Source organism: Pholis gunnellus, assembly GCF_910591455.1.
Source record: "Pholis gunnellus genome assembly, chromosome: 8".
In the NCBI taxonomy this organism is placed as follows: Eukaryota; Metazoa; Chordata; class Actinopteri; order Perciformes; family Pholidae; genus Pholis; species Pholis gunnellus.
The window spans coordinates 11,135,190-11,162,528 of NC_136534.1; the positions used below are offsets into that span (position 1 = coordinate 11,135,190).

Sequence of the window (27,339 nt, forward strand, 5' to 3'; positions counted from 1 at the left end):
CTTTATATCGGACTAGTTCCCCTCATAATCCTGTTGCTCACAAATTTAAATGGATTACTACCTATGACCAACAAGTCGTTGTGTTTCTGAAATAATCACCTTTTTTTGGGTGCGTTGTCAGATATTGTCTGTTTTTTCCTCAGCAAATGTTCCCTTAGAGATCTACCTCTGGTGCTGTCCCTGTCTCTGAGGTGTCCTTACAGTAAACGGCACCACAGCTATCGCTGCCTTCACTTTGCAACAGCGTTATTATGCAGCACATGCAGGGAGTGGTGAATAACTAGCTTCCAGCACCAATTTTAGCTTAAATCAGAAAATGAGTGAAGCAGAGCAGAAAACAGGGCTCCTGCTGTGACGATGCTGTTTAGTGACCTAGTGCTGGAAAATATTGATGAATAAGTCAATATTGTGCAAAGAAAGTTTCTCATGTTGCTAAAACATTCATCTGTGGTGCACTTTATTCAATTTACCAGCCTCTTCAACTGCTGAAAGCAACATCACCCTGACTATTAGGGGTGGTAATCTCGAGGCTGTGATTATCCATTCCTATTGATGCATCGACATTTTTCTATACATGATTTATTTTCTCCCTGTGACTCTAAAACACTGCATATTTGCAATGATTTATAATAAAAAAACAGATGAATTTACTTCAATTATCTTTTATTAATCCGATATTGGTAACAAATGGAAGAGATGTGTCAACTGGTGGGTCACATTTCACATTTCCAAGCACTGCAAAGAGAAATCTAATTGGGCCTGTAGCAGCACCCTCGTAGTAAAAACACATAATTCATAAAAAGCTGCACTCAATCACAAATAAACAACATAGACTTCTCTTCAATCAAATCCTCCCGTTATAGGTAATGAGAATTCAGCTATTCGGGAACATGTGGTAAAACCGTACAGTGATAAAGTGTGCGGGTAACGTGAGACTTTATTCTGTTGTCACGCAAAGCGTGTTACTACCATCTGACCCGCTTTCCTCAGTGACTTTATGACTTAAGCTTTGGTTTTGTCAATTTACTTTGTTTGTCGTCCTTTCCGAGTTGCGCGGAAGAAGAAGCGGAATGCTTCTATACGTTAGCTTTTAAGCCAGGGAGTACCGGTCTGATTGTTTCCACATTCGGCTGCTTAAACTCAACCGCCTTCACCAGAACTCTGCTGGTATTCAAAATCATAACGCTGACGATTTGAGTTTATTGAGTTTTCAAGTCATAATCGTTAGAGAGAGAATTGTGATTCATCTAAGAATCCATTCCCCCCCCCCCCCCCCCCTACTGGCTATGTTCAAAACTCCACACATTGCCAGAGTCTCATGGTTAAGTGGATCGATACGTTGGTGTCCGACTTCCTGTCTCTGTGTATTGTTGTACGCCAGCAGCAGGAGTGTCTCGGCTTGATTTAGCGTCTCTGACCTGATATCTGATTGAAGACACTTGGGTGTGTGTAGGAGGTGGATTAGCATATAAAAAGACAGTGACGGGACATCAGATGATTCTGATGCCATCTGTTGTCAATGGAATCTGTTAGAAGGAAGAGGGAGTGTGTGTGTTCTTCAGTGTGTGTGTTTGTGTGTAACCCCCACACCCCTGCTCTGTCTTTTTCCTCGCTGCTTTTTAGGCCTGTTATTCTAATTTGTGCTGCAGATCTTCCTTCCTTTGTTATCCTATTATTTCTAGTTTTTTGTTTCTTATTTTATTTTGGTCCCGGGGAAAAGCGGACCCATGATTATCTCCGTCTATGAACAAATGCATCAATTATTTAGGATGGAAAACACTATAAATTGTTCCATTTTTGTAATGATTTATTAATTAGGAGGCAAATTCTCTGGGATTTGCCTTCATGTCCGCCCCACCTAGCTAATGTATTCATGCCCAGATGCATGGAGACATGCAAGCACGTACGTATGTGTGCACAAACACGATGCCGTAGGCAGCTTCCTGATATTAAAACACTACCAACAGTTGCATAGGATTATCCATTGAGACTCCTGTTGTAATTTATCATGAATCGACTTTAATTTTATTGTTCTAATGAAATGCTGTCTTGGAAATAGCGTGATTGAGAATATGCAGTTTTAAAGAAGCTTATTACACTCAACTGAGAGGAGAGAAAAGGCAAAAAGGTGTGGATCCACAGGTGTGGATAACATTATTCTGGTATAACAAACCAGAAGTTGTCGTTGAATTAATCTCGGTTATGTGTTTTTGTCTGTTAATGCATTCTTCAGTTATGTTTATTTACAGGACTTTTTCATTTGTTATAGGACCCCTGCACATTTGGTATCCATCTCTGTGTCTGAATATATCCTTTTCTTTACAGGTTTAGCATTCAGAGTTCTCACAATCACATAAGTGGACATTCAAAATGCAGAAAGGTTCAAAGATATCAAAGGTTGTAAGATATACTCGTAAATTGCACACGTTTACATGTGTGTAAAATGTTTTTACTTTGGGCAGAACGGCGTCTCTAATCACCAGTCTACCTGCCAACAGCCACATTCCTTTCACTGCTCAGTGCTAAGCTCATCAGCAGCGAGGTTGTGTGTGAATGTGTGTTGCATGGTGGAGGCTGTGATTAAGAGCTTTGCTGTGTTCATTTTCAATGTGGTGGCATTGCAGGTAGAGAGATCGGGTGATGCGTTCAGGGCAACGCTGGGTTTCAATTAAGAGCATTATAGTGATTATTTCTAATATGGTGAAACAGAAGGTGGAGACGTAGTGTGTGTGTGTGTGTGTGTGTGTGTGTGTGTGTGTGTGTGTGTGTGTGTGTTTGTGTGCCAGGGACGCATGTAATTTGAGGAGACATTGCCAAATGAACAAGGTGGTCCACTAAGCTTATCATGTGTTGGGCGTGCACAATGTGTTTCCTCCAGATTAATTTGCTACATCTAGCCTTTCCTCTCTGTTTTTCATGAACAAGCTAGATCCGCAAACTGTCTGTGTGTGTGTTTATCTAGCTTTCCTCCTCATTCCAATATGTTTTTTTACATTGTCTCTTAATAGTTTTAAGTATTGTCTCCCTCTCTTGTCTCTCATGGTGAATCTTTGATTTCTGGTTTATACCTCGGTCCGTCTCAAAGTTGTCAGCTCCTCTTCTTCTTTCTCTTTGGTATCTTCTTCTTCATCCTTGTTTTTTTTGACTCATGGTCAACCTTTCTCTCTTTTTATTTGACTTTCCTCCTCCCCACCATCAGATTGTGTCTCTCACACTCACAGTGTTTGTCTTTCTTCCTCTTCCTTCGTCTCCACACTGATCCTCTAATCAGCAGCCAACAGTGTCTCGGGTTTACTCTTGAAATGACATGCCACCCCTCCCATTCTCCTCGTCGTGCCCTCTTGTCTTCCTCCTCTGATCTAATGTCTTGTACATCTTTTCTCCCGTCTTACTTTCCTCTCTTCCAGCGTCTCTACCTTCTCTTCTGTGTGTGATAGTTGTCTGGGGATGTCAACATGAGCTGGCTTCAAACCCGCAACATCATAACGACATGTTATGTGTCGCTGCTAAGCCACCAGGACCCCCCCCCCCTTCTCAGGTTCAGAAAAATAAAAGCTCTCTGCGTCTGGGCTATTTGCATACCATTTGCATATGAACCCCCAACTGGCTGTTTTTGGAATGCCAAGAGGCTAAATTCAGTATTTATTACCCGGGCCCATAACTAGTTTTCTCTTTTCTGTGGCATTTGCATCTGATTTGCATGTCCCACAGCTTGGATCTGGGAATAAGGGGCCAGATGACCTAAATTGTTTCAATTCCACCTAGAAATAAAAAAAAGCAGAGAGAGGACTAATTATTACTATTAATCGAATTAGGACGCTTTACATGTGGAGCGTAAATATGCGAGAGGGTTATTGGCTACAATACCAAGCTGAGGCCACTTGCTCTCACGGCAAACTGCTTTTGCGTGGAGACAATACATGTTTGTGTTTGTGGTCGCGTTTCTTTGAGCAGTTGGCTAGATTTCCCTCATTGCATCATCCCTTCCTATCCCTATGGTATTGATCAAAAGGCCCCTTTTGTTTTGTAGGTTCTCTATTTTCAAGGCAAACAACTGTTGAGCTTCTCAAAGAGATCCATATAAACTTCACAGACCTATTTAATCGTAGAAGCTAATCAGCGTTACATTTGGCTATTAGCGGTTCATAAGGAACTGGATGGACTGAATGTGGCTAACAGACCTTTTGCGTTACATACTCAGAGTTACATACTCATCATCCTGTCAGACACAGAGGTTGGTGCTCTCCACTGGGCTTTCTTTCCTCCAGTTGATAAATAAACTACCCACAGTGAAGGGGACATAAGTGAAGCTTAAACCCCTTTCAGAGAAGCCCCCCTTTACATTGATCCGACTGCAATTTAACACTCCGGTCCTTTGCCTGTGTAAACCAGCCCGGTCACATTAACGTTAAAGACACAACAGCAATCTTACTTGGTCGAATCTAGTAATGTGTCCGCATCGCTTTCAAAGCGGCACCAGTCTGAATGCAGCTTGATTACTGTAAAAGCTGCAGCGGCACAAAGTAAAACATTCAAAGAGAGAGATTAAATGTGTTATTTCAATCATTGTCTCTTATGCAGACAATCGGTTAGATAAACCAGGAAATTGATCTTCACATATCAGATCTGTCTACATAAAAATATTTTTGCGACCTGAACATAGGAGACTTAAAAAGAGTCCCTTCTTACAATAATCTGGAAATACATAGAAAGACTGTTGCTCAATGTTCATTCGTGCCAATTGTGTGGATGAATAAATGCATATCTAGCAAAAACAGTATAATCTATAGGTTTTTGGATCATTTTGTTTAAATTGTCTGATTTTAGAGGGACAAATGTATGTGATCGTTTCAGTTGCTGACCAAGGACTGACTTCTACATTTTGCATGGCAAGCATCAGCGAACTAGCCGATTTCTGCGTGTTATCCTATTGTATCTGTGAAACGTGAGAACCTTTTGTAAAGGCTAGTTCAGTGAGTAGCATAGCCAAAAAAAACAACAACCGATAGTGCTGCACTGGTATTGTCTCTAATGACCACTGCTCTCCTTGGCCTCCACCTTTATGAAGGTGAAGCTCCATCTGCCATCACTTCCCTTCCATTTATTTATTTTCCCAGGACAGGTGAGCTTTTACATACAGGTGGCTCTTTACCTTTCTGTTTCACTTTTCTTTGTCTCTCTCACACACACACAAACACACACACACACACACACACACACACACACACACACACACACACACACACACACACACACACACACACACACACACACACACACAAACACACACTATCTTCTGGATTCCTCTGTCTTCTACATTCTTTTGTGTACACAGCAAATTGACGCATATTCTTCCCTTGGCCTGCTTTATTCACCTCATTGAATATAAACTGCCATCTCCTCGGGCAAACAGCAAATATAATCACATTTGTCATGTCAGAGAAATAGTGTGTCAATATTTGCCCGGTCTGTTACTGTTGTGAAATGGGGAACTGACTGTGGTTACCATGGTGTGCATGAGTTTGACAGTTGGCTTTGAGGTACAGAAAGATGCACTCTGACACACACACACACACACACACACACACACACACACACACACACACACACACACACACACACACACACACACACACACACACACACACACACACACACACACACACACACACACACACACACACACACACACACAGACACACACACTTTTCCAGTGTGAGAAAGAGGTTTCTTTCATTTTATTATTTCCATTATGATCGGTCACAAAAGAAGACCAATATTCACTCCGCCCCCTGTGGTCCAAGAGCCAAGAGTCCACATTTTTCTATTTGTTTAACATGCAAAAATGTTACCGTGAAAACACGTTTTACGTAATTTAGTTTTTATTGTTGTTTTATTGTTACAAAGCATTTTCTCTTCTTTACAAGTTGACATGTGAAACTACAAAAACAACCCTGCTAATACTAAATAGGCCAAACAGCATGTTTTGTCTTTAAAGAAATGTCTGAAAGCTTGTTAAACGCTGGCAGAGAAAGTTTTGTTTCTGGCATAGGAATATCGTGGGTAACACCGAAAGTTTCAAACCACTAACTGGTGTGTTTGGTTAAGTGCGGAATATTTATATAAAAAAGATATTTAGAAGAAGATACGTTATTGTACTACGTTAATGTTAGTAGACATTTATATTTGCTGCAACATAATACATTTTAACTGTCACTTTTGTCGCCAGTCGGAGACAAATATGACATGATTGTAGAGCAGAATCGGGTACATTTGATTATTTTCTTTGTATTTATCGTCTTCTGATGCCATGTTTTCATCTATAGCACTTTCTGAAGTGTCTGAGCTCCACTTACATTGTTCCAGACAGCCATCTTCTGCTTGCCCCCCTGCCACAGAATAAATATTCTGCTTTTGGTGCAGAGGAGCTAAACTGAATGATGTATTCAAAGTGGGTCTGTGACTGTGGCTGTCACTTTTAGTTTGTCAGCTCTGACTTTTCCTCTATCTCCAACCAGACTAAATACTAACTTCATATGTGGACGGTCAAATCATGTTTAATAATGAGAAGGCAATTACACTGGCCTCCATCCAGAAGGTGAAAGAGTCTGCCGTCTTTCACTGCGAGCTGTGTGGTAAAAGTGAAATCATCGGTATATTACTCTGTCAGTCAGTAACCTTCGAGGCCCTTCTTTCTCCCAGACACACTGACTTTTGTGCCCTTGACTCTAATAATCCTTCTCTGGCTGTGTGAAATATCTTTTCATGCCTGCACTGATGATCATAATGGTTTTCTGTCTGAGCTGCAGACTAGTGATTGGCCCCAATTACTGCGTGAACCTGAGGCTTCAAATCATCCTATCTATGCAAGGTGAGGAGCGTAATGGCAAAAATCTATTTAGGCCTGCTTTCCATCCCCTGCCTGTATGCACATCGATAAATCACACTTAATGCACATTTAAAATCACAGGGAATCCACTGCCAGATGTTTATCATTACTTTCCTATGCTGAAATCTTTTTCCCCATATACAACCGTGCCTCTGTTCTCTGGTTTGAACACTATGTTGACAATTTCTAGTAGGTTAGACACTGGTCCCGTGGAAACATGTGCCTTTATGTTGCTCAGTGTGTACATGTATGCAATAAGCTGTTTGTATTACCAGTTCAAAAGTCACTACTTTTAGTCTAAGAGAGGGGCCCTTGTCTGGACCCAGGTGCTCCCACAGTGTGTCTGTCATCACATGTTAGAGAGACAGATAGACTCCAGCATCTCGCCCTGTAGAAGCAGACCTCTGCCATCCAAATTAGCAGCTGGCTTGTCTCGCAGCATTCATCATTCCTGCTCCAGTTTCAGCTGAGCTCGCCTATTTGTCACCGAGATACCGCCACTTACTCTTCTAATATTAGGTCTCTCCTTTGCGCACCCTGATTGTTTTGTTCTTTTTCGGTCCGTTGTTCTGCGTCTTTATCATTTTCTCCCATGCTCCTCCTTTCCTTTTGTTTCCTCAAACTCAGCCTATGCCTCCAACCCTGTACCTCCTTTTCTTCATCTCTTCTGTCTTGTGAGTCTGTTGAACCTTTTTTTGCATCTCTACTACTAGATGTTCACACAGTCATTATATTACTTGTCCACCGCTGTTTATATAGAAATAATACATTTTAATTCATAGTTGTGTATTAGTGTCCAAGTTCATAAAATTAATAAAAATGTAATTTTAATTGTAATTTACAATACTAACATATCCTCCAACGTTAAAGATCAAAGTAAGAGCTCTACCGATATCGAGCTTTGTCACAAGTTTATTAACCGGTGGCATCCCTACCCGCTACTGTTCCAACTCCATCTTTCTTAACTTCTTTTTCTTGATCCCCTCCCTCCCTCTCAGCCCTCCATCCATCTCCTTTTTGTGTCTCTCTCTGTCGTGCAGACTGTTCCTCAGTAATGGACTCAGAGTTGTTTAGGACAGGAGTGAAATCCCAACAGAATAGATGTTTCTAAGATGTTGTCAAACTGTTGGCGTGAGTGCTATGGTGGGCCCCTGCTGTGCCTAACTTGGCATACCCTCCCTGCTTCTTAGTACACACCAACACTCAGCAACGCTCTCTCACACACACACACACACACACACACACACACACACACACACACACACACACACACACACACACACACACACTGCCATATCTGTCTCTGCGAAGAGACAGTAGATTATGCACATGCTACAAGAGGCATTGCTGTGAATTTCTGCCACTTAACTAAGCTGATATGTTGGAAAGATGCCGCCAAGGCCCCCAGTGAGTCTGAGAGGACTGCAGTCTGGTATATTTTGTGAGTGTGTGTGTGTGAGTGGGAGAAAGAAAAGAAAGGAACTGTAAAAAAAATGAAATGACAGCTTAGATGATGTCCACACTAATCCGGTTGTGTTTGAAAATGCATCCTTTTCTCTCAATTTTGAGCTTAAATCTGTATGAAGTTGAAAACTAAGCTTTTTAAAAAAGACTGTCCAGAGTTGACGAGTTTAAATACACTGTGATTTAAAGAGCCCCTTTCCTTATTGTCACTTGTGGCTCTTTGCGATCACTCATTTTGTGTGTTGTTACATTTGTAATCACCCAATGCAGGCGCTGCCCAACATCAGTATATTTTGGTCAAAATTTGAAATGCATCTTAAAAACAGCTGGATAAACCTGTACTAAGTGATACACAGAGCAACTTTTTGGACAATTTTATTTAGCTGAAAACCTAAATCATTAACTGGATGGCTTAAATAGCCTGGTTTGGCCTGATTGCAGGGTGCTGTGCAATCTTCATCTTTCCTAATGAGACGTAGGCTGTACTTCATAATGCGCTCCTCTTTTTTTTAAATCTAAGACAAGGTTAACATCGTAAATGAGTTCGTAGGAATGCAGTGAACACAGAAACAGGATCATCTTTGAAAGGAAACATCCTGTGCTCTGTCAACCCATGTGCATGACATCGGGTCTGATGAGCCTCTCAACTCTTACCTGTATGCCACCAGGATTAATAATAGAATATAAAATAAAAGAAACAGCAGGAGGAGCACCAACAGCACAGAGAGCTGTTACTCAGACGCTGTAGTAAAACTGGGTCTCTCACTTCTGTACTGGTATTGCTCTGTAGTTGCATCAGAAGATTAACTGCCGATGAGGATGCTCGTGTTTTTCTATGTTTGGGAAATGTTTTAGCTTTTATACATATGTGTTCATACGCATGTCTCTGTTTGTGTAACTAGATGAATTTGGTCAAGGGCTGCAACTTTTTGATTATTTTGTAATCATTATAAACGAATCTGCATATTACTTTTTTCAAAGAATCGTTAAATCTATGAAATGTCAAATAGTGAAAAAACATCAATCTGAACTTCTCAGAGCCGAATCTTCAAATATCTTGTTTTGTTCGACCTGCAGTGCTAAACCTTACAATATACGATATTCAATACACAATAGTTTATGACAAGAACAAATACTTTATCATTGCAGATCTGTCAATTGATTAATCAACTAATTGTTTCAGCTCTAATTATGTTAATACCATAACTTACTGTAGCAATGTGTGCAGTTTTTTTTCTCACTTGTAACTGACAAGTGTGAGTGTAATGGTGTGTATTTGTACTATGTGTGTGTGTGTAGCCAGCCATCTAATGACAGTTGATTGCATTATCATCCACAGCTGACTGGTTGCTCACCCTGCTAGACGGATAAACCAACCGCCAAAACCCCAAGGCCCCTCTGCGTGTGTGACTGTGTGTGCATGTCTTAGTGTTTGTGTATGTCTTAGTGTTTGTGTGTGTGTGTGACTTTGGAGTGCTCACTTGTAAAATGTGATTGGAGGTGAAACTCGTAAGTCCTCTAAGGCCCATTCACAATTTGACACGTCAGTGAGGCAAACGTACAGATGCACACAGACATACAAGAAAGACACACACACGCACTGACACAAACACACGGACATTCTGACACACACACACACACACACACACACACACACACACACACACACACACACACACACACACACACACACACACACACACACACACACACACACACACACACACACACTCTCACTCCCTGAGGAGGGGGAACCTTTTAGACAGAAATGTTGTCAGCTGGGAATCTGTCTTGTTGTTCCAATCAAACATGCCCAACTTGTCACTCCTCACACACCCACTCTCACTCCCGAGCGTGGGGAATATGACTGTGTGTGTGAGAGGGTAGCCGTTATATTGGTGCCACTTTATCAGTGCCCTATGTGACTCATCATAATAGACTTTTTAGGGTGTAATATGTTATTCCTGTATTGATGCATTAACTGAGATCCATCGGTCGGTCAAATAGATGCGTATTTTGCAGGAGTTGAGCCCTATACTTTTGGGTTCAATATGTGATAATGTACTGTATCATGTGACACATTAAGAGAGAAATAGTGGTGGAATAATGCAGTCAAACTATTTCTTTCTTTTCTTTAAATCATTTTTTATTCTAGTCTTCAACTACACCAAAAACTGTAATTGTGACTCCCAAGAATTGATATTTATTTATAAAGTTACCACAAATAATTGTAAATGTCCCAAAATCAGTGTAAACCATCACTCTTTGTTATTCTAATCTTTAGTGGTTATTTGCCTAAAACACACAATTAACTACTTAGAGCTAGAGTTAAAAAGTTAAACAGGTCATAACTCTCTCTCTCTGTCAATTTTATATTGCTGTGAAAACATCTTCAAACAGTAATTCAAGTTTCTTGCCAAAAGTGGAATGATTTACATTCGCCCAATACTTTTTACTCAGTAGAGCTTGAACGCTCCATAATGGGAGTCGATGCAACCTCCGTTAATGAGAGCGGTTATCTCCGTTAGAAGCAGAACTAGGGAGAGACTCTGTGCTTTCTGCAGTCGGGCCGCTCACTGCGATCACTCTGAGCAGCATCCGTGTGAATGAATTAGAGCAAGTGTCCAATTACGTTAGTTGTTCCAAATGTTTTTAAGGATTCCAGCACCTCTTATTTTGGACTTGCAGTTGTGAGAAATTGTGAGCTTTAAGTATTTTTGTGTGTGTGTGAGAGAGAGAAGTTTCTGTTTGTGTACCGACGTATAACTATCATGCAGTGGCGGCACACGTGTAAATATGACCGCCATTGTTTTTGTTTTACCATAACCAGCATCCTAACAACATGGCAACATATGTTGACACCAATTTACATGCAGAACAGGTTTTACTATATGACAGTATGTATTATTGTAATCAAATACAGGCTAATATACTTTAAGTTGACTTTTAGTGAATGTTTTACTATTTACAATATGTGCTTTCACAGTTGTGTGACGTCAAGATTGCAAGAGTCCATTGTACTTTGTCTTGTAGGAGCTCGGACATTTCCGTGTTGTAAATTGTCTGGACGGCAGCATTAATACGACCGTGAGTGGGTCACCGCCCCGCACAGTCCACCTGCCCTCCAAGCCAGTCAGCCTGACATCCAGCTGTCCCGTCGGCCAATAGGGCCAGACAGGCCTTGTTAGCTCAGTCAAGTGTGTCCATTCACCCCCGAGCCACCCCGTTGCCCCAGCATACGCACCCCGATAGACCACCACTGCACTGTATCCCAAGGTCAGCATGTCCTGTGGGTTTTTGTGTGCTCGTAAGATGAGAGATGAGGGGGGGGGCAGTGGAAGAGGAAGATGATGTGTTTGAGATAGAGGGTGGAATGGATGGAGGGTAGAAGACAGAAATAACAAGGGTGTGTGTGTGTGTGTGTGTGTGTGTGTGTGTGTGGAAAGTGGGTCATGGTGTGGTCTGTGTGTGAAGCACCAGGAGCATCATATTGACCCCTAGGGCTTGCTGTCTGCCTCTTCTCTCTCTCTCTCACTCTTTCTCAGTCACACACACTACACACACACACACACACACACACACACACACACACACACACACACACACACACACACACACACACACACACACACACATACATATACACTCCCAGACATCTCTGCCTTTGCCTTCATACATCATCTACTAGGGCTGGAGGCCAGAGGGAAATCAGAGACGGCATAGATCTGTTTCTTTGGTCTGTAAAATATTCACGTCTCAATCACTCAGATACTTTATTTTATTTTAAGTAGACTGGGGAAATGACGGAATGGACTCCTACAGAGTGGGGCCAAACAGTATAGGAAATATAATCCCAATTTGATTGAGAACTAGTTGTACTGCAAAGACAGCAAGAACAAACAACTATTTCTATTCAGTCTTTTTTGCCTTGTTCCTCTGTACCGTGAAGTATGCCTGTATAGCTTAACTCTAGCCGCTCGTCTCCACTGGGGACGGATATAACTTACACGGTGTATGTAGCGGGCGAGGGAATGTCAGAGAGAGTTTGGCAACTTGTTAAGTAGGTCTGTCTGAAATGGAAAGTATGATGCTGCAGCCTCGGTGAAAGCAGTGTTATATATGATATACATATCATCGAGAGAGGGAATTAAAGCGGTCTGTATGAAAGGTTTATGATGCTTGGAAAGCAGAGAGTCTCCAGAGCTCTTTTTCCACATAAATAGACAAGATCTGACTGCAGTGAACTTCCCTGAACTGCCTGAAATACCCGAGCAGGATGCTGGATCAGCGAGAGCTCCAAATGCTGCGTACTCTCCTGACGGGGAGAAACAAATCTGTTTGCAGAGTAATCACCACGGGAGCTCCACAGTGCTAGAAAGCAAGAGCGCTGTTTCATTTTAGATTGCAATCACATCAACACAAGTCTTTAATTATTTAGATCACAGTGCCAATTACTGAGAGGAATGTGTCACTGTAAGCCTTTTGTAAGTCAACCCACTATTTATAGAACAGTTTCTTGTACACATAACCTCGCAGTGCAGAAGTCACAAGGGACGTATGACATCCTGTAATTGTCCATATGATTACTCATCTTTTATTTCATAGCAAATATTGTGGATAGGTTGGACAGTAAAACAATCATCAATTATCCACGCTTTTTCATTTTGATGCCTTTAATGCATCACAAGTAGACACATTTTAATGTTCTAGTAAATTAAACAGGCAAGTTGGATGCTTGATGAATAAGGGAACAAGTTGATTGAATGTAAAAGGTTTTTAAGGAAAACCCAACTTACTTCAATCCTACAGAGAGATATTCTGTCCATAAGAAGTCGATGAGCTGAGGACACAGTAATTGTAAGATGGAGTGGGGGAAATGAAAAGCAGACAGCGCTGAGGTTAATATTGGTGTTGGATGGTGCAGTAGAAATTGACGAAGGACAGAAAGGAGGAAACGAGAATAAGAAAGTTTTGATATGGGTAAAAACAAGGAAGTAGTGACAACTCGAGATTTGCAAACGACACACGCTGGAGGAGAGTAGTGAAAGTGAGTGGGTGTCACATATGGTGGTTAAATGAGACAGGAGAGTAGGGGGAATATAGTGTTTGGGTAATATGGGTAAAATGAAAAGAGAAAATATCAAAGAGAAGTTACGATGGGGGGGGAAAAGAGGGAGTAAGGCTGGTTGTTTTAGGATGTTGTGATAAAATAGCAGGTATGTTTCATGCTGAGTTTAACAACGTAAAAGAAATACACCCGTCTCTTCTTACCTCCCTCCGTGTCTGTGCCTACATTTCTACACGCTGGTTTCTCCAGTAAAATACTGTCATTTGAAACAATTCTGAAAACCATCTTTACTCCCATGATATCTTTGGACACTTATTTCTCTCATTTTTAGAGAAAATGGAATTGTGTCCTTGTTTGACATCGTGTATCCACCTCTGGCAACTCCGGGGCCTAATTTTCTACAGAGAGGCCCCAGCTAGCTAGTGGAGTCTAAGCTTTTTCTAATGAAACACACAGACTCCTGCTTGCAGGGCTGTACTCCAACTTCACTTGATATGCTTTAGTTTGTGCTTAGTGTGCTGTATAATCCTGTTGAAAGGCCGCTCTATGTTCCATGTGTGATAATATACATGATGGTGTTGTGCTGCAGAAACAGCGTGCAAACATGCATTTTTACATGCAGCTGCCATTGTGTTGTATCTTTTTTTATGTTGTGTAAAGGTAAAATGCAGCTAATGAGAAAATATCAGTTTTAATCAGCTGCTTTTAGGAAAACAGACTCATTCATAAACTCCTCACTTAAGTATGCATTTTTATTTTTACTATTTACAGTAAATAGTTGAATTTACTGTTGACAGTTGGCACATCTGCATATAGTGGATGGATACATGGGAGTTCAGGGAAATGACTGTATTCCCATTGTGTCTGTTATTTTTGTTTGTGTTTGTCTTCTTTCTGACCCTGCAGCTGAGCCTCCGCTCAGTTCTCTGTGGGGTGCTGCACACAGCTGTGGGTAGGGATGAACCGAGAACCGACACTTTGGTCGATGCCAAAATTCTGAAAACATCACTGTGCTCATCTTGTCTACAGTACTGCAGGTACCATAGTTACCTGGAATCAAGGCTCAAACCGTCGTCCCGGGACGACAGAACATTTCCCCGACATACTACAAAATATGAGCAACAAATTAGTGTTGACACCGACAGGAGGAGAGCTAGTAGCTAGTAATGTATTAGCTTTGTATCAGCCAGTGCGCAGCAGCAGCACAATCCTTCATGGCTAAATAATGACGCTAACAGCTAACGTGCGTTGACTTAAATTCATGAGCTGCATATAAGAAGTGGACGTAGTCTCCGTGACCTCACCCATTGGTTTGTGGACAAATGAACGTTGACCAAATCATTTTTAGGCAACCAAAATATTACAATTGACTTTCACGAACTGAAAACACAAAATGAAAAGAAAAAGGTTGCAAGACGACAACACAAACAACTCTGACTGGACAACTATTGACAACCGACATCATTTGCCAATAAAACGGAATAAATCATCTTTCATTTTGAAACACATATTTATAGAATTTCAAAGGTGAACACACAAACCTGGCAAGTGCACTAAAACATGTTCTCTAAAATCTATATATTTTTTAATATTTATGAAACTGTTTTATTTTAGATGAGAGCAGGATACCTAATTCTCTTTCCAGCTGCTTTCCCCCTCTCCCTACTCCTTATCCCCCTCTATTCAATCTTTTTTTTTTCCACTTTCATCACCACTATGTCTTTCGCCTGCTTCCTCATTTCACATCTCGTTTAGTCGCTCTGTCTCCGTTTCTCCTTGTACTCCTTTTTGCTCACATTGTTGGGCATCCTTGAATCCCATTTGGCTACTGCCTATCAGCTGCCTCCACTTCACACTCACTCTTCTCTTGTTATTCCTCTCTCAGGACGGCCCTCTTCATCGACTCTCTGTCCTGCCTGTTCCTTTTAATCCTTTTTGTTGTCTTTCTTTTTACACACATAAGCACCCATCTGATCCGCGCTCTCACTCTTTCATTCTTTTGTCCATCTTTCCAGCTGTACTTATTTGATGCATGCACCTGCTCCCATAACCCTTTCTCCTCATCTCCATAGGGAGTCGTGGGATTGAAATTTGTTATGTATGACCTTGTGTATATTGTTACACAAACACACACACACACACACTGACCCCAGGTGTTGCCTCTCCAATATCCCACTCTCTCTCTCTCATATGATTTGGTTGTGGGGTGTATGTAGGATGAACCACACAATCACACACACACACACACAATCACATGCACACACAGGAACGTACCTCATGGATGAGATCATTTCGGTCAGTTGGTTTGGATTTTATCAATGAATGTACAAAGGTGCAGCTCAACACACACACACACACACACACACACACACACACACACACACACACACACACACACACACACACACACACACACACACACACACACACACGTCATTTTCCTTTTGCGTACAGTGGGTTCAACTGTTTGAGAGTGGTGGAATTCCTTATATTACTTATTGGAAAATCTCTTGGACACGCAACGAAAAAACAATTTATTTGGGGGTCAGCTGTTGTGGTCAAATGTAATATATGTCTTTATATTGGATCAAATATAAAACAGGCTTTTCATCTGTGGGTTGCAGACTGAGTGAAATAGGGTCATTATTATGTGTGTGTGTGTGTGTCAGAGAGTGAGATATTTGTTGGTATAAAGGTACTAATACAAATTCCAGCTATATCTGATGAACTAATGTTATAAAAATGAGCTTTGGTAAATCATTTTTTGATAGACTTTCCAAGTCATGATAAATGGTTATTGATCTTAAATTAGGGCAGCCAGTAAAAACACAATCTATACAGTTTTCTGATTGGCCTGGAAGTAAGTTCATTTAACCTAGGTACAAATAACTTTTATATTATTTAGCTTTTTGCACTCCTGAATTTTGTTCTATTCTCACATTTAATTAATTTTACTTCTGTGGGTACTTCATGTTACGGCTGTGCATGCATATTGCAAAGTATATAAATAAGCACAACATCTGTAGTGGTACATTATTATTATAATAATAATAACTGATGCAGAAATGTTCTCAGCCTTCTCTTCACACTCCTTTCAAAGCTATGAGTTCCAGACTGTTGATACAGGGCTAATGTAGACTCATTTTGCAAACCACACACACACTTGGACATTTACCCCCTCTCACACATGGATCCACACACCCCCACACATACCAGGATGCTTGTCTTACCCCCTGGGCCTTATATCTTCATCAGATAAAAGACTAGTCAACAGTTCTTGTGCACATTCTGTACCAACAACTTCTCACATAACTGCCTGATGGCCATGATTTGCAAAGATAACCAAAATCCTCCGCTGTCATTGGCTGCCCCTCCATACCGATGCAAATTGTATGCAAATGTCACTTTCAAGACATCTCCCAGTAACAGCATTTCTTGGTGTGGTATTAACTTATGTGCACTTCAATGGTGAGTCATTGGAGTTTACCCCCGGGCTTTATTCCCACACTGACGCAGAGATGAACAGAAAACCACACATGTTGGGATCCATGTATTAATAACCTAACATATTATAACATATTCCCTAAAAGTACATTTGCTCTTTGCTGTTCACATTTTGACAACAGATGTTCAGCTTACAGTTGCACTGTCCACAGCCGTTTTGCTCCAGGTTATTCTTGACTGAATTGCACATTTTTTTCCCAACATGTAAAACGTATAAATATTTGGCTTTTAGTAATGCACAATTTAGCATTTTATAGATTCAGAGTCATCTGTTGTCGAGCTCATTACGACTGCTGTGCCAAGAGAGAGTTGCTGCTAATGACGGGCGGGACAATGCAATGGATGACAGCAGTTATGGCTCGATACATCTGAAATGAGATGAAGTTCTCTCAACAGAAGCAACTGGCACTGAGATTGTGACAGCCATTGTCAGTGCAGTCCATAGACTGTGGCGTTATTCCTCTAACTGATTTTGGTGGAGGAACAAGAGTGTCTCCATGCTGTAATTCGTGGTGGCAACTGTGGGGATGTGTCATTGCGGACCAATCACTGTCAGTGTTTACGTTCCCACTCGGCTTTCACTTCACCTCAGCGTGACGTTCCTGTAATGCATCATTAGACGATGTAATTTAGGCAGCACTGCAAAAGTTATTTTCCCCCGACCGAATAACTCAAATATCCAGTGATGTCACAGGTTTTATTTTGATCTGCAATGTCTTGGTTTTATCATCAGCCTCATGTAGAGTTTATTGCAGATTTCTTTGTTCAAGAAAATTCACAGTCACAATCATCACACTTGAGTAGTATTTGTTTTGATGATGTTTTTTCTCCCCGCTGTTTATCTTAAATGAATCATTAGCTTGGCCCAAGCTAAAGTTGGCTTACCACAGCACTGCTTTGCCATTCAGTTAAGGTTGATTTGTTATTTCATGACATTGTCATATAAGTCTTGTTACTGTCAATACCATTTAAATCAGGAATCATGAAAAGGGAGAGGCAGCAGACTGGACATTGTGCTTGATTTTCCCTGTCGCAATGATTCATATTTTAAGGGTTATTTTAATTTCTGTCCCATTTAAATTTGTATGCGTTCCTGTGTACATGTTAATGTGTACATTTACAAGGTATTGATTTAGTTTTCAACAGTGTCTTTATCTCTCCTTTTTCTCCATCTCTTCAGCCACTTGGTGTCCCTGCAACAATACAATGTGGGGAAATGTCACTGCACACATCAATTTACCCTCACACTTTTAATATTTCCTCTGAAGCCACTATTTCCAGTCAGAGTTTAGTTTTTTGTCTTACGCTTGCTAAAACCGACACACTCCGCTCCCTTGCGTGTGGGGTCAGACTTCTCTCTTTGGGTTAACCCCAACAATTGTGGCAATTTTAAACAAACACAATCATCCACAGAAGGTCTTGCACCACGAGACAGCTGTAGCCCCCGGGTCCTGACTGCAGCACCGCAGTACCCATGACCCTGAAATACTGTGAAGACACCATCACTTAGTCGAGGGCTGTCTGAATTATTCCTGTCTTGTTGTAAAAAAATAAATAAAGAGGAGTTAGAAGTGATCAAAAAACCAAAACAAGGTTAAAGTTTACATTTTTTGCCTCCAGATTACACCTCTAAAAGCCCCTTTCTGAATGAGGAGCAGCTGCTGCCTGGATTAATCTCAATTCATGGTGATGGCTCTGACCCCCAGTTCATTGGCTGCAGTTGTTGTAACGGTGGGGGGGTCGTCACTGATGTGACCTGTCAGACCTTCTCGATATCTGCTGCTGAAGTTTGATCATTTCAACCTTTTGTACTTGTGTGGTTTGCGGATCCTATGCTGGATCAAAACCAGTGGCTGCTGTTGAAAGGGTCATCGAGGTTTAAAGCTACAAATACCATTCAGTGATGAAAAATAAGGATTTCTAAATATATATACATACATCCAGAGCAAAAATAATTTCTAAAAGTAAGTTCTCATTAGAGTTACCTAGTTAAATAAAGGCACATTTACCCGCATATTGTTTGTTTTACTGTCCGCTTTAGTTCTTTTTTTCTGTAGTTTTATCTGTGTACTGGTAATTTTTCCTGACTTTGTAGAAAGGGGTGTTTAGCAGTTTGTATTTGTCTTTTGTGTGTGAGTTTGTGTGTATGTGTGTGTGTGTGTGTGTGTCTGTTAAATTGATGGCGAGCTTGTTATTGTTGGTCTGGAAAGCCTCCCTCGGGACAGAGAGGAGACAGCTGAGACCACTCCCACTAGTCCTGCGTTTGTGTGTGTGTGTGTGTGTGTGTGTGTGTGTGTGTGTGTGTGTGTGTGTGTGTGTTGGTTGCTTAGACAAATAGAGGTTGGCATAATGGGCACCCTTTGCCAGCTGCATTTATTCTCCCTCTTTCTCTCTCTAACCCATACGCACACATATTTCATAGTTTGGGATTAGGATTACTTTTATAATCGTATATTCTTTGGCCTTTCTACGTTTTGTCTGGTCCATCCCCCCCGAGCATGATTCCCCACAAAACAATGAGGCCCAAACAAACTAACCAACCCTAAGCCAACACATGATTCTTGTTCTACCAGTGTGACTCACATTATTCTCGTGCTTTTTCAAGACATGCGGCTGTACTACTGTTTTTACGAGACGTCAATAAGTCTTGCTTACTGTCGGATACAATCCGTAAAACACCCCTCAAAGCACTGCTGTGTTTCTAAATCTACACAGCTGGTGAAAGGTCCTAAAATATTTAAACATAATATGTAATACAATAACCGTAATACCTCAAGTTGTGAAATGACCTTTTTATTTGTTCTTTTCTGTCTCATAACTAGTGTTTATAAAGGTTTTTTATTAAACAATAGATCTTTCATGTTTATTGTTCTAACTCCTAAAACATCTGCACAATAAACTGATTGTTGAGAGAGAATAAGAATGATAGTGAAGACCTTTAACTTTATTTGTGTCTTATTGTAATTCATTTAATGGACGGTGCAGGTCTTGGTCATAAACCGTGTGTGTGTGTGTGTGTGTGTGTGTGTGTGTGTGTGGCTTGAGAGAGTTTACCTCGGGTAAGGGCTAGTGTGGTTAATAATCCCCCTTCCTCCACACCCTGCGACCTGCTGTGTGTGATACAGGTGTGTGTGTGTGTGTGTATAAAGTTAACTAATGTGGTGAATACAGTGTGAGTGGGGTGTGTATATGCTTGACTGCAGCGGGGAAGTGGATTCCAAGTGAAATATCTGGTTCAGTCAGCGTAAAGGAGCAGGCTTCCAGCTCCCCACCACTGCCGTGCCATTCCCCCCCGATCATGTGTCTGTGTGTGACAGCTCTCCTAGCAGTGCCATGCAAAGCCTGCCACCAGCGGCTTGTGCAGCAGCCGAGCTTAACATCACAAGGAGCATTGCACTTGTGTGTGTGTGTTTAATTGACGTTCTTATTTCAAGTAACTTGTCCTGTTTTTGAGTATTTCGACAAAAGGTGGTTGTATATTATATACTTGTTTTCTTCCATTAATCTGACCGTTATGAGACACTCAGGAATATTTTTGGTCAAGCAACAATTACTGGAGTGGTTTTCGAAATCTACTGGTATAGATGGTCTGGGATCAGCCATCGCAAAAACACGACACTGAGATGTAGATGAAATCTCACAAAAAGCTTATGTCACCTTTTGAGTTGAATATATACGGGTTCTAGGGTCAAGAATTAACCTTTTTTTTTTTTTACATTATAACTGATTCATTTAGCTGTTTAGCAACATCACTGACATGATCAAAAGAGTAGATGCATTTCTTCTTTCTTTCCTACTTTAAATCTCCACGTCCAAGGGTGCCATGCCAATACACACCCGTTGTATCATCCAGCAGGTACAGGTACACCTGTACTGGGTCAGAGTCAGTCCTGTGGCTGGATGGGACTCTCTTGGCAACTTTAAGGTCTCCTTACCAAAACAACCTTGTTAAGACAAGGCATTGAAAACTAGCTGGTATTGCTATAATGTTGTAAGTTTAAAACAAATGGAACCCAAACTATTACATTATTTGGTATATTTGAGTCAAGGCAGAGGCATAAGACAGTGCCAAACCATCCAAAGCCCTACAAACAAACAAACAATACCACCTTAAATTCAACTCTGGTTGATGTTACACAGCAATAGGAGGCCAGTAGAGATAAAACATCTGGCTCTAGCTTCAGCATTGTGAATTAGCTGCCGCTGAGCCAGGGACGAGTGACACAAACAAACACATCTGTACATCGCAGTCAGTGAGCTGGAACCATGCAGAACTCTTTTCAAATCTGCAAGTGTGTGTGTGTGTGTGTGTGTGTGTGTGTGTGTGTGTGTGTGTGTGTGTGTGTGTGTGTGTGTGTGTGTGTGTGTGTGTGTGTGTGTGTGTGTGTGTGTGTGTGTGTGTGTGTGTGTGTGTGTATATAATACCTTTTAACTTTACATTACATTCATTTAGCAGACGCTTTTATCCAAAGCGACTTATAATTGTATTCAAGAGAACTACTAGTCACCAGAAGTCATTAGAAACCTTAAGAGATTATTATGTGTGGTTCTGAAGAGAGACCGGTTAGACTTACTGATACACGCAGGAACAAAAGAACTGAGCCAGAGACCAATTAAGTAGTTGTGCTGTTTCAGGTTTCCTTATTCTTTCCTGAATCCTTTATTATATTAAGTGTTGATTGGTTTTTCTTTCTGAAGTCATGCTCGTGTGGTGTGAAAATATGAACTAAAGATCTTCTTTCTCTCTTTCTACAGACGACCCATCAGACGCAGACCTGTGGGTGCTCAACAGCTGCACTGTGAAAAACCCGGCAGAGGACCACTTCAGAAACTCAATCAGGTACCGACCAACACACCATGTTCCAACACTTTGTCTCCCATCTTCTGTTTCATGTAGACAGTAGAACATGGTCTAAGGTACTTCATTAAAATACACCAGCTGATTGAACCCTTTTACAGCATATATTATGGTGGTATAAATTCATCAGGACTAGTTTTTATAGTAAATAAATCCAACATGATCTGAAAGTACTTTTTGATTTATTGACAGTGTGCATGAGTCTTGTTGTTCTGTATTGTCGACCATAGTTATTCTCCTTTGCACCTGTCGCCCTACAGCTGTGCAAAGGTTTGCTCTTTTGTTTAGTATGAGATGAAATGATTCCGTTGGAATTTAAAGTTCTTGTCTTCCGAAAGCAAATAGCCTGCCAGAATACTTTAGTATTTCGTACCCATCGGCAAAAGAATATGAGACAAATAGAGTAATTTAAGTCTTGGAAGATCTTCAGTTATTTCAAAATTCTATTTGTTTACACAGCACAGCCAGTGTAGCCCCCCAAAAAAGTAATTATGATTATTGTTGCCGTTTCATTCAAGTTTTGCTATATAGCACACATTTTTCCCGTGTGTGTGTGTTTTATGTATTCAGCTTGTTACTCCATGTCAGTTTCCACCTACTCACTGTTCCACTGGTCTCTCACTGCACCGGTGGAACACGCACACACATAGAGGGAGACAGAGTGGAAGAGATATTTGCATAAACACAGAGAAATTAAGCGAGAAACTGTTTTGCATTTTGATTACTTTCCATCCATCAGGGGCACACCCACACCTGGTGGATGTGTGTGCTTTTGTGGGAGTGAGAGAGAGAGAGCTGAATCACTGGGTGGCTGTTAGTAGAAATCAGGATTTTTAGGTTTCAGTTCAGAACTCTGGATCTTTACGGGCGGTGAGCAGAAATCAGATGCCATCAAATCGGAGTAAGACTTTGATGTGATCATATTGACTGTTATCACGATTATCAGATACAGTTTTAAACACTCCAGGCATTTGTTTTCCTCTAACATTGTAATCATCATTGGTTAGAGCCATGTCAAATCCAGATAATCCACTTGAGCGTGTCTCTAGGGACCATTAGAGGAACTGCATGTTAAAACACATCTGCACTGACCAACACAACATAAACGGCTTACATAGTTAATCGTAATCGAATTATATGTAAATACTGATTAAGTGCACCTTTGGCAAGCTTTAAATCTCCTTACTTGTCTAAATGTCTACAACTTTACAATTCTCTTTTCCAGCATATAAAGGCCAAACATTTGCTGTCTCATCTAAAACATCACAATTTGTTGTTTTCTTTGTCTTACTAATGGTAAATACATTTACTTTGGGGTTTGTATTTAACAAAACAAACAATTAAAATATGTTACGTTGGGCTCCAGAAAATTGAGATGGTGTCTGGTGACATTTTATAGACACAGAACTTAATTTGTAATTAAAATAATCTATTAAAACAGTGAAAGAAGGGAGGCTACACGTTGCTGTGGCTGTTTCAACAGCACTGTTGTTTGGCATGTTTGAATAGACAACTTATAGATGAATTGCATTTTACATTTTGGATTTCTGAATCATCATAACTGAGTAGCTTAGAAGGAAATATTAGTTTCCATCAGTCCGATCTTCCTGTCTTGCTGCTTCAGCCGTCTCCTCATGCTCACGTTTTCCTTCACCCTTCCTGTCATGACAATTTTGTACGCAAAGACATTTTCCAATTGAAATGCACCAAATAATAACAGACTTCAGAACTTCTTTGTCTTCTTAGTTGATGCCAGCGTTTTTCTTTTTTCTTTTCAATTAATCCTCCAATCATTGGGAGGGACGCACGCACGCACGCACGCGCGCACACAGGAGGAATGTGAGAGTTTTTTTCTTTTTCTTCCTTTCATCACTTTCTGCTTTCTGCTTGCATGATGGAGACACAAAATAAAGGGGTACAGGATCAAAGCCAATCCAAATGCCCACTTAAAGTTTCTTCTTATTCGCTCATTCTTCTCTTGCTTCTCTCCTTATGATGGACGGACAGAACAAATGAGTGGAGGAGGCAGGCACACGGGCTGCCTCGCGCTCAGTCACACGCTGGCCGTTATGCCTGCACCTCCTGGTACCGCAAAGGCGCGCGCGCACACACGCACACACACACACACACACACACACACACACACACACACACACACACACACACACACACACACACACACACACACACACACACACACATTATAATTCACACACACATTTGCATGGATGGGGCCTCATATCTAGCGGTTCTGAAAATGTCTTCAGTGGTTCTTTTTCTCTTGAAAATCTTAAATCCAAACGTTAACATTAGATATGTCTTTTGTTTGAAGATGGTAAAGGTTGATGTTTGATGAGCATGTGACGTGCAGGTCGATGTGGTAAAGCTGGTTACACACTAGAAAATATGAAGAAACAATAATTGTCGGTGTGTTGTCTCTGCACTTGTTTAAAGCCATAAGCTGCTGATCGTACACACTTTTCACAGGTTTACATGGCAATATTTCAGATCAGTAAAATTCACTCTCTTCACCATCGCCTTTTTAAGATCCTGCAGTCTCTAGAAAAAGCAGATCCATACGAACACACTGCTTCTGTGACGATAAAAACAGACGGGAAATACTCGCTGACATCATTTTTCTCATTCATTTAAAATGTTTATTAGCATACTCTCTGTTGTAGGCCGCTCAAAAGTGCTGATGTTTGCCATATATGGTATGCTGCTAACATCACTGATGAGACTGTTTAATGTTGTGGTTCTTATCTTCCTGGCTTTCATTGCTCTTTGCCTCCTATCAACAACTTCTCCACATTAAAAGGGAAGAGATGTTTGTGTGTATTGGATCTGGCTTTAACGGGTAGTGATGTTTTAGCCTTGAACGTGCTCTGTTAATGTGTAAGTAGATGGAGGCCATCGCAATGCATGTGAGGTAACAAGCTGCGCTGTGGTGTCCAGCTCGCTGCGCTGTCATTTGCCCGACTGTTACGCTTCATCACGGCGACGAGATAATGTTCACGGAGATTGGCCAGGACCAGTCTGAAGGAGGGAAGGAAAGGAACCGAGGTCTGTGTTTGGAGGTTGATCAGTGAATGCACAGATGTGTGTGAGAATCCATGCAGTGTTGTGATGTTCTCTTAGCTTACAGAATTCACCTGGCGCTGTGTTAAAAACATGCTGTCCCATTTTGCTGATTTTGCACGTGTGTGTGTGTGTGTGTGTGTGTGTACATTAGTGTGTGGGGCTTAACAGTAAGCATTTTCAGTGACGATATAGATCATTTAAAAAATTTAAAAAAACGAGGGCTAGTAGCTGAGATGTTTCTACTTGCCTGATAGCCAAACGTACTTGTCCAAAATGGAAAATGTAGGGCTATTAAAGCATTAATAAAATCAACACTTTTCAATTGTTCATATATAGTGGTGGTTATGGTTATTGGTATTATTATTATTTTTATAGAAACACACAATTCAAATGATGAGGAAATTAATCATTATATTTTGATTAAAATTGGATTCCCTATTTTTATTTATTTAAATATTTGCTTTGACTAAACACTTTTTGGGGCATTAGTGGTTTTAGTTATGTACTATAATCTGCTTATAGCTATTGTTCATAATTCCCTCTTATATCTATTTTATATTGCTGTGAAAACATCTCCTTCAAACTATATTTACCAAAAATTCATTTTACAGATAACCTTGTAATTTAGCTTGATGCATTATTAGTTTTTGACTGTTTAAAGCTTGAATGAGCCATGATGTAACTGAATGGACCCTCTGTAGACGTTAGCTCCGTTATCAGCAGGACTGTGCTGTTGGCATGCGTGGGAATGAATGACTTTATAATGGGTCCACATGTCTGACTATGTTAGTTGTTCCAAATGTTGCTCTGTGAGCTCTGTTATGTAGCCGAGCAGGACTGTGCTGCCAACTGACGGACAGATTTGTTGTTCACAATGTATCATTATCCAGGATCGGTGACTTGAAAGCATCGATATTGATCTGCTGATCGCACGATTTTACTGAATATCGGCCCTTAATAAAGATCACATTTATTTCTCACTTGCCCGATCAGACAACCGCATGAGGCATTCTACTTGCCCCAGGCAAGCGTTAATGTCGTGCAAAACAAATATTCCCCATGGCAGTGGCACATGGGACATTATGTACAACACACACACACACACACAAGGTCACAGAAGTAACACTTGGTGTACTAGTAAATGAGTTGAGGGGTTTACAATGGAAGCACAGCGGCTTTCAGCAGTCTTCTATCACGGTTTTGGAGAGACGCGGTGAAAAGACGGTTTATTACTTCTGGAGAACTGGGGCTTAGTTGGCAACCATGCCAAGTGTGTGCGATAAGAAGTTTTTGTCAGGTGGATGGATGCCCAGGCAGCTTGAGGGAGAGTGTTGTGTGTGTCTGTATGTATGGGTGTGTGTGTGTGTGCTGTGTATAGGCTTACCCCGAGAGAAGGCTTGCAGATATGCATATGGTGTGCATGTTCTGCATTTGTGTTGAAAAACCACATAGTATTGATTGGTCGTGAAGCTAAGGTTACTTGCCTATAACTAAGGTTACTTTTTAATCTACATTTTGTGTGTGTGTGTGTGTGTGTGTGTGTGTGCTGTTTTTTCTTTATGTACGCAGAACTTAACTTACTTTTGCATTGGTTTAGGTTTAATCTTTAGTGAATCCGGACATTTGTGCCTTGCTCTCGGACACTTGGAACATGTTCAAGGTTAATCTGTGATTATTAAGATGATATCAAAGTCCAGTGCATTCATTTGTTTTATGTGCTAATTCCTCTCTGTGGCGTTGTGCTGGTCTCAGAACTGTTGCCCACAGCGTTTTGAAATGAAGCTGGCCTGTGTCATTTAGTTTAGCATGCAGGGTCAGTTGACATGTGTGGGAGACGGGATTCCTTCAAGCTGCTCTTTTAGACTGATAGCATCTCTGCCCTGCTGTTCACTCCTTCAGCAGGAATGCACTCAGTAGCAGAAAACTGCTAATAGAGCAGCTTCTGAATGCTAAAAAGGCAATTAGTATGGATATTTGGCCGTGCATGTGCGTGCGTTTGAAATGCCAAAATCTATAGCGTAATTCAATGTCGGAGACCTTTCAAATCAATGAACGCAGAATGCATTAAAGAAACAGTTGCTCAACAGCATGTAATTAAACTGCTCTGTGGGTGTATTTGTGTGTGTGTGTGTGTGTTTTTGATTTCTCCACTTGGCTGTCTCTAGTAATTTGTATGATCAAGGGAATGTATGCTTAACGAATTAGAACCCAACTCGGAGTTGTACTTCTGTTTTCAAAATACCCCAATTCCCACGTTATATTTACATTCATTTCAATATAATTTAGATATTCATGAACCAACCATTAGAAAGAAAAATCATTATGTTGTTAATTGAAAAGGGACACACAACAAACAGAATGAACTCTTGGAAGAATTCCAAAATGTATATGCGGTGCTAGTGCTGTGTATTCATAACTGATCTGTAGGCTGAGCGCTGAATATATATTATGCCTCTCAGCAGCAGGACAGTCTAT

At 40.8% G+C, this 27,339-nt stretch overlaps 1 protein-coding gene across 1 annotated transcript in view; it reads left to right on the forward strand.

Moving 5' to 3' along the window:
- cdkal1 (CDK5 regulatory subunit associated protein 1-like 1) overlaps positions 1 to 27,339 on the forward strand; it is a 205,723-nt gene that overhangs the window by 13,066 nt on the left and 165,318 nt on the right. Inside the window, exon 4 of the mRNA XM_079164177.1 lies at positions 21,681 to 21,765. Coding sequence (XP_079020303.1) covers positions 21,681 to 21,765 — 85 coding nt within the window. The remainder of the gene's footprint in view (positions 1 to 21,680; positions 21,766 to 27,339) is intronic.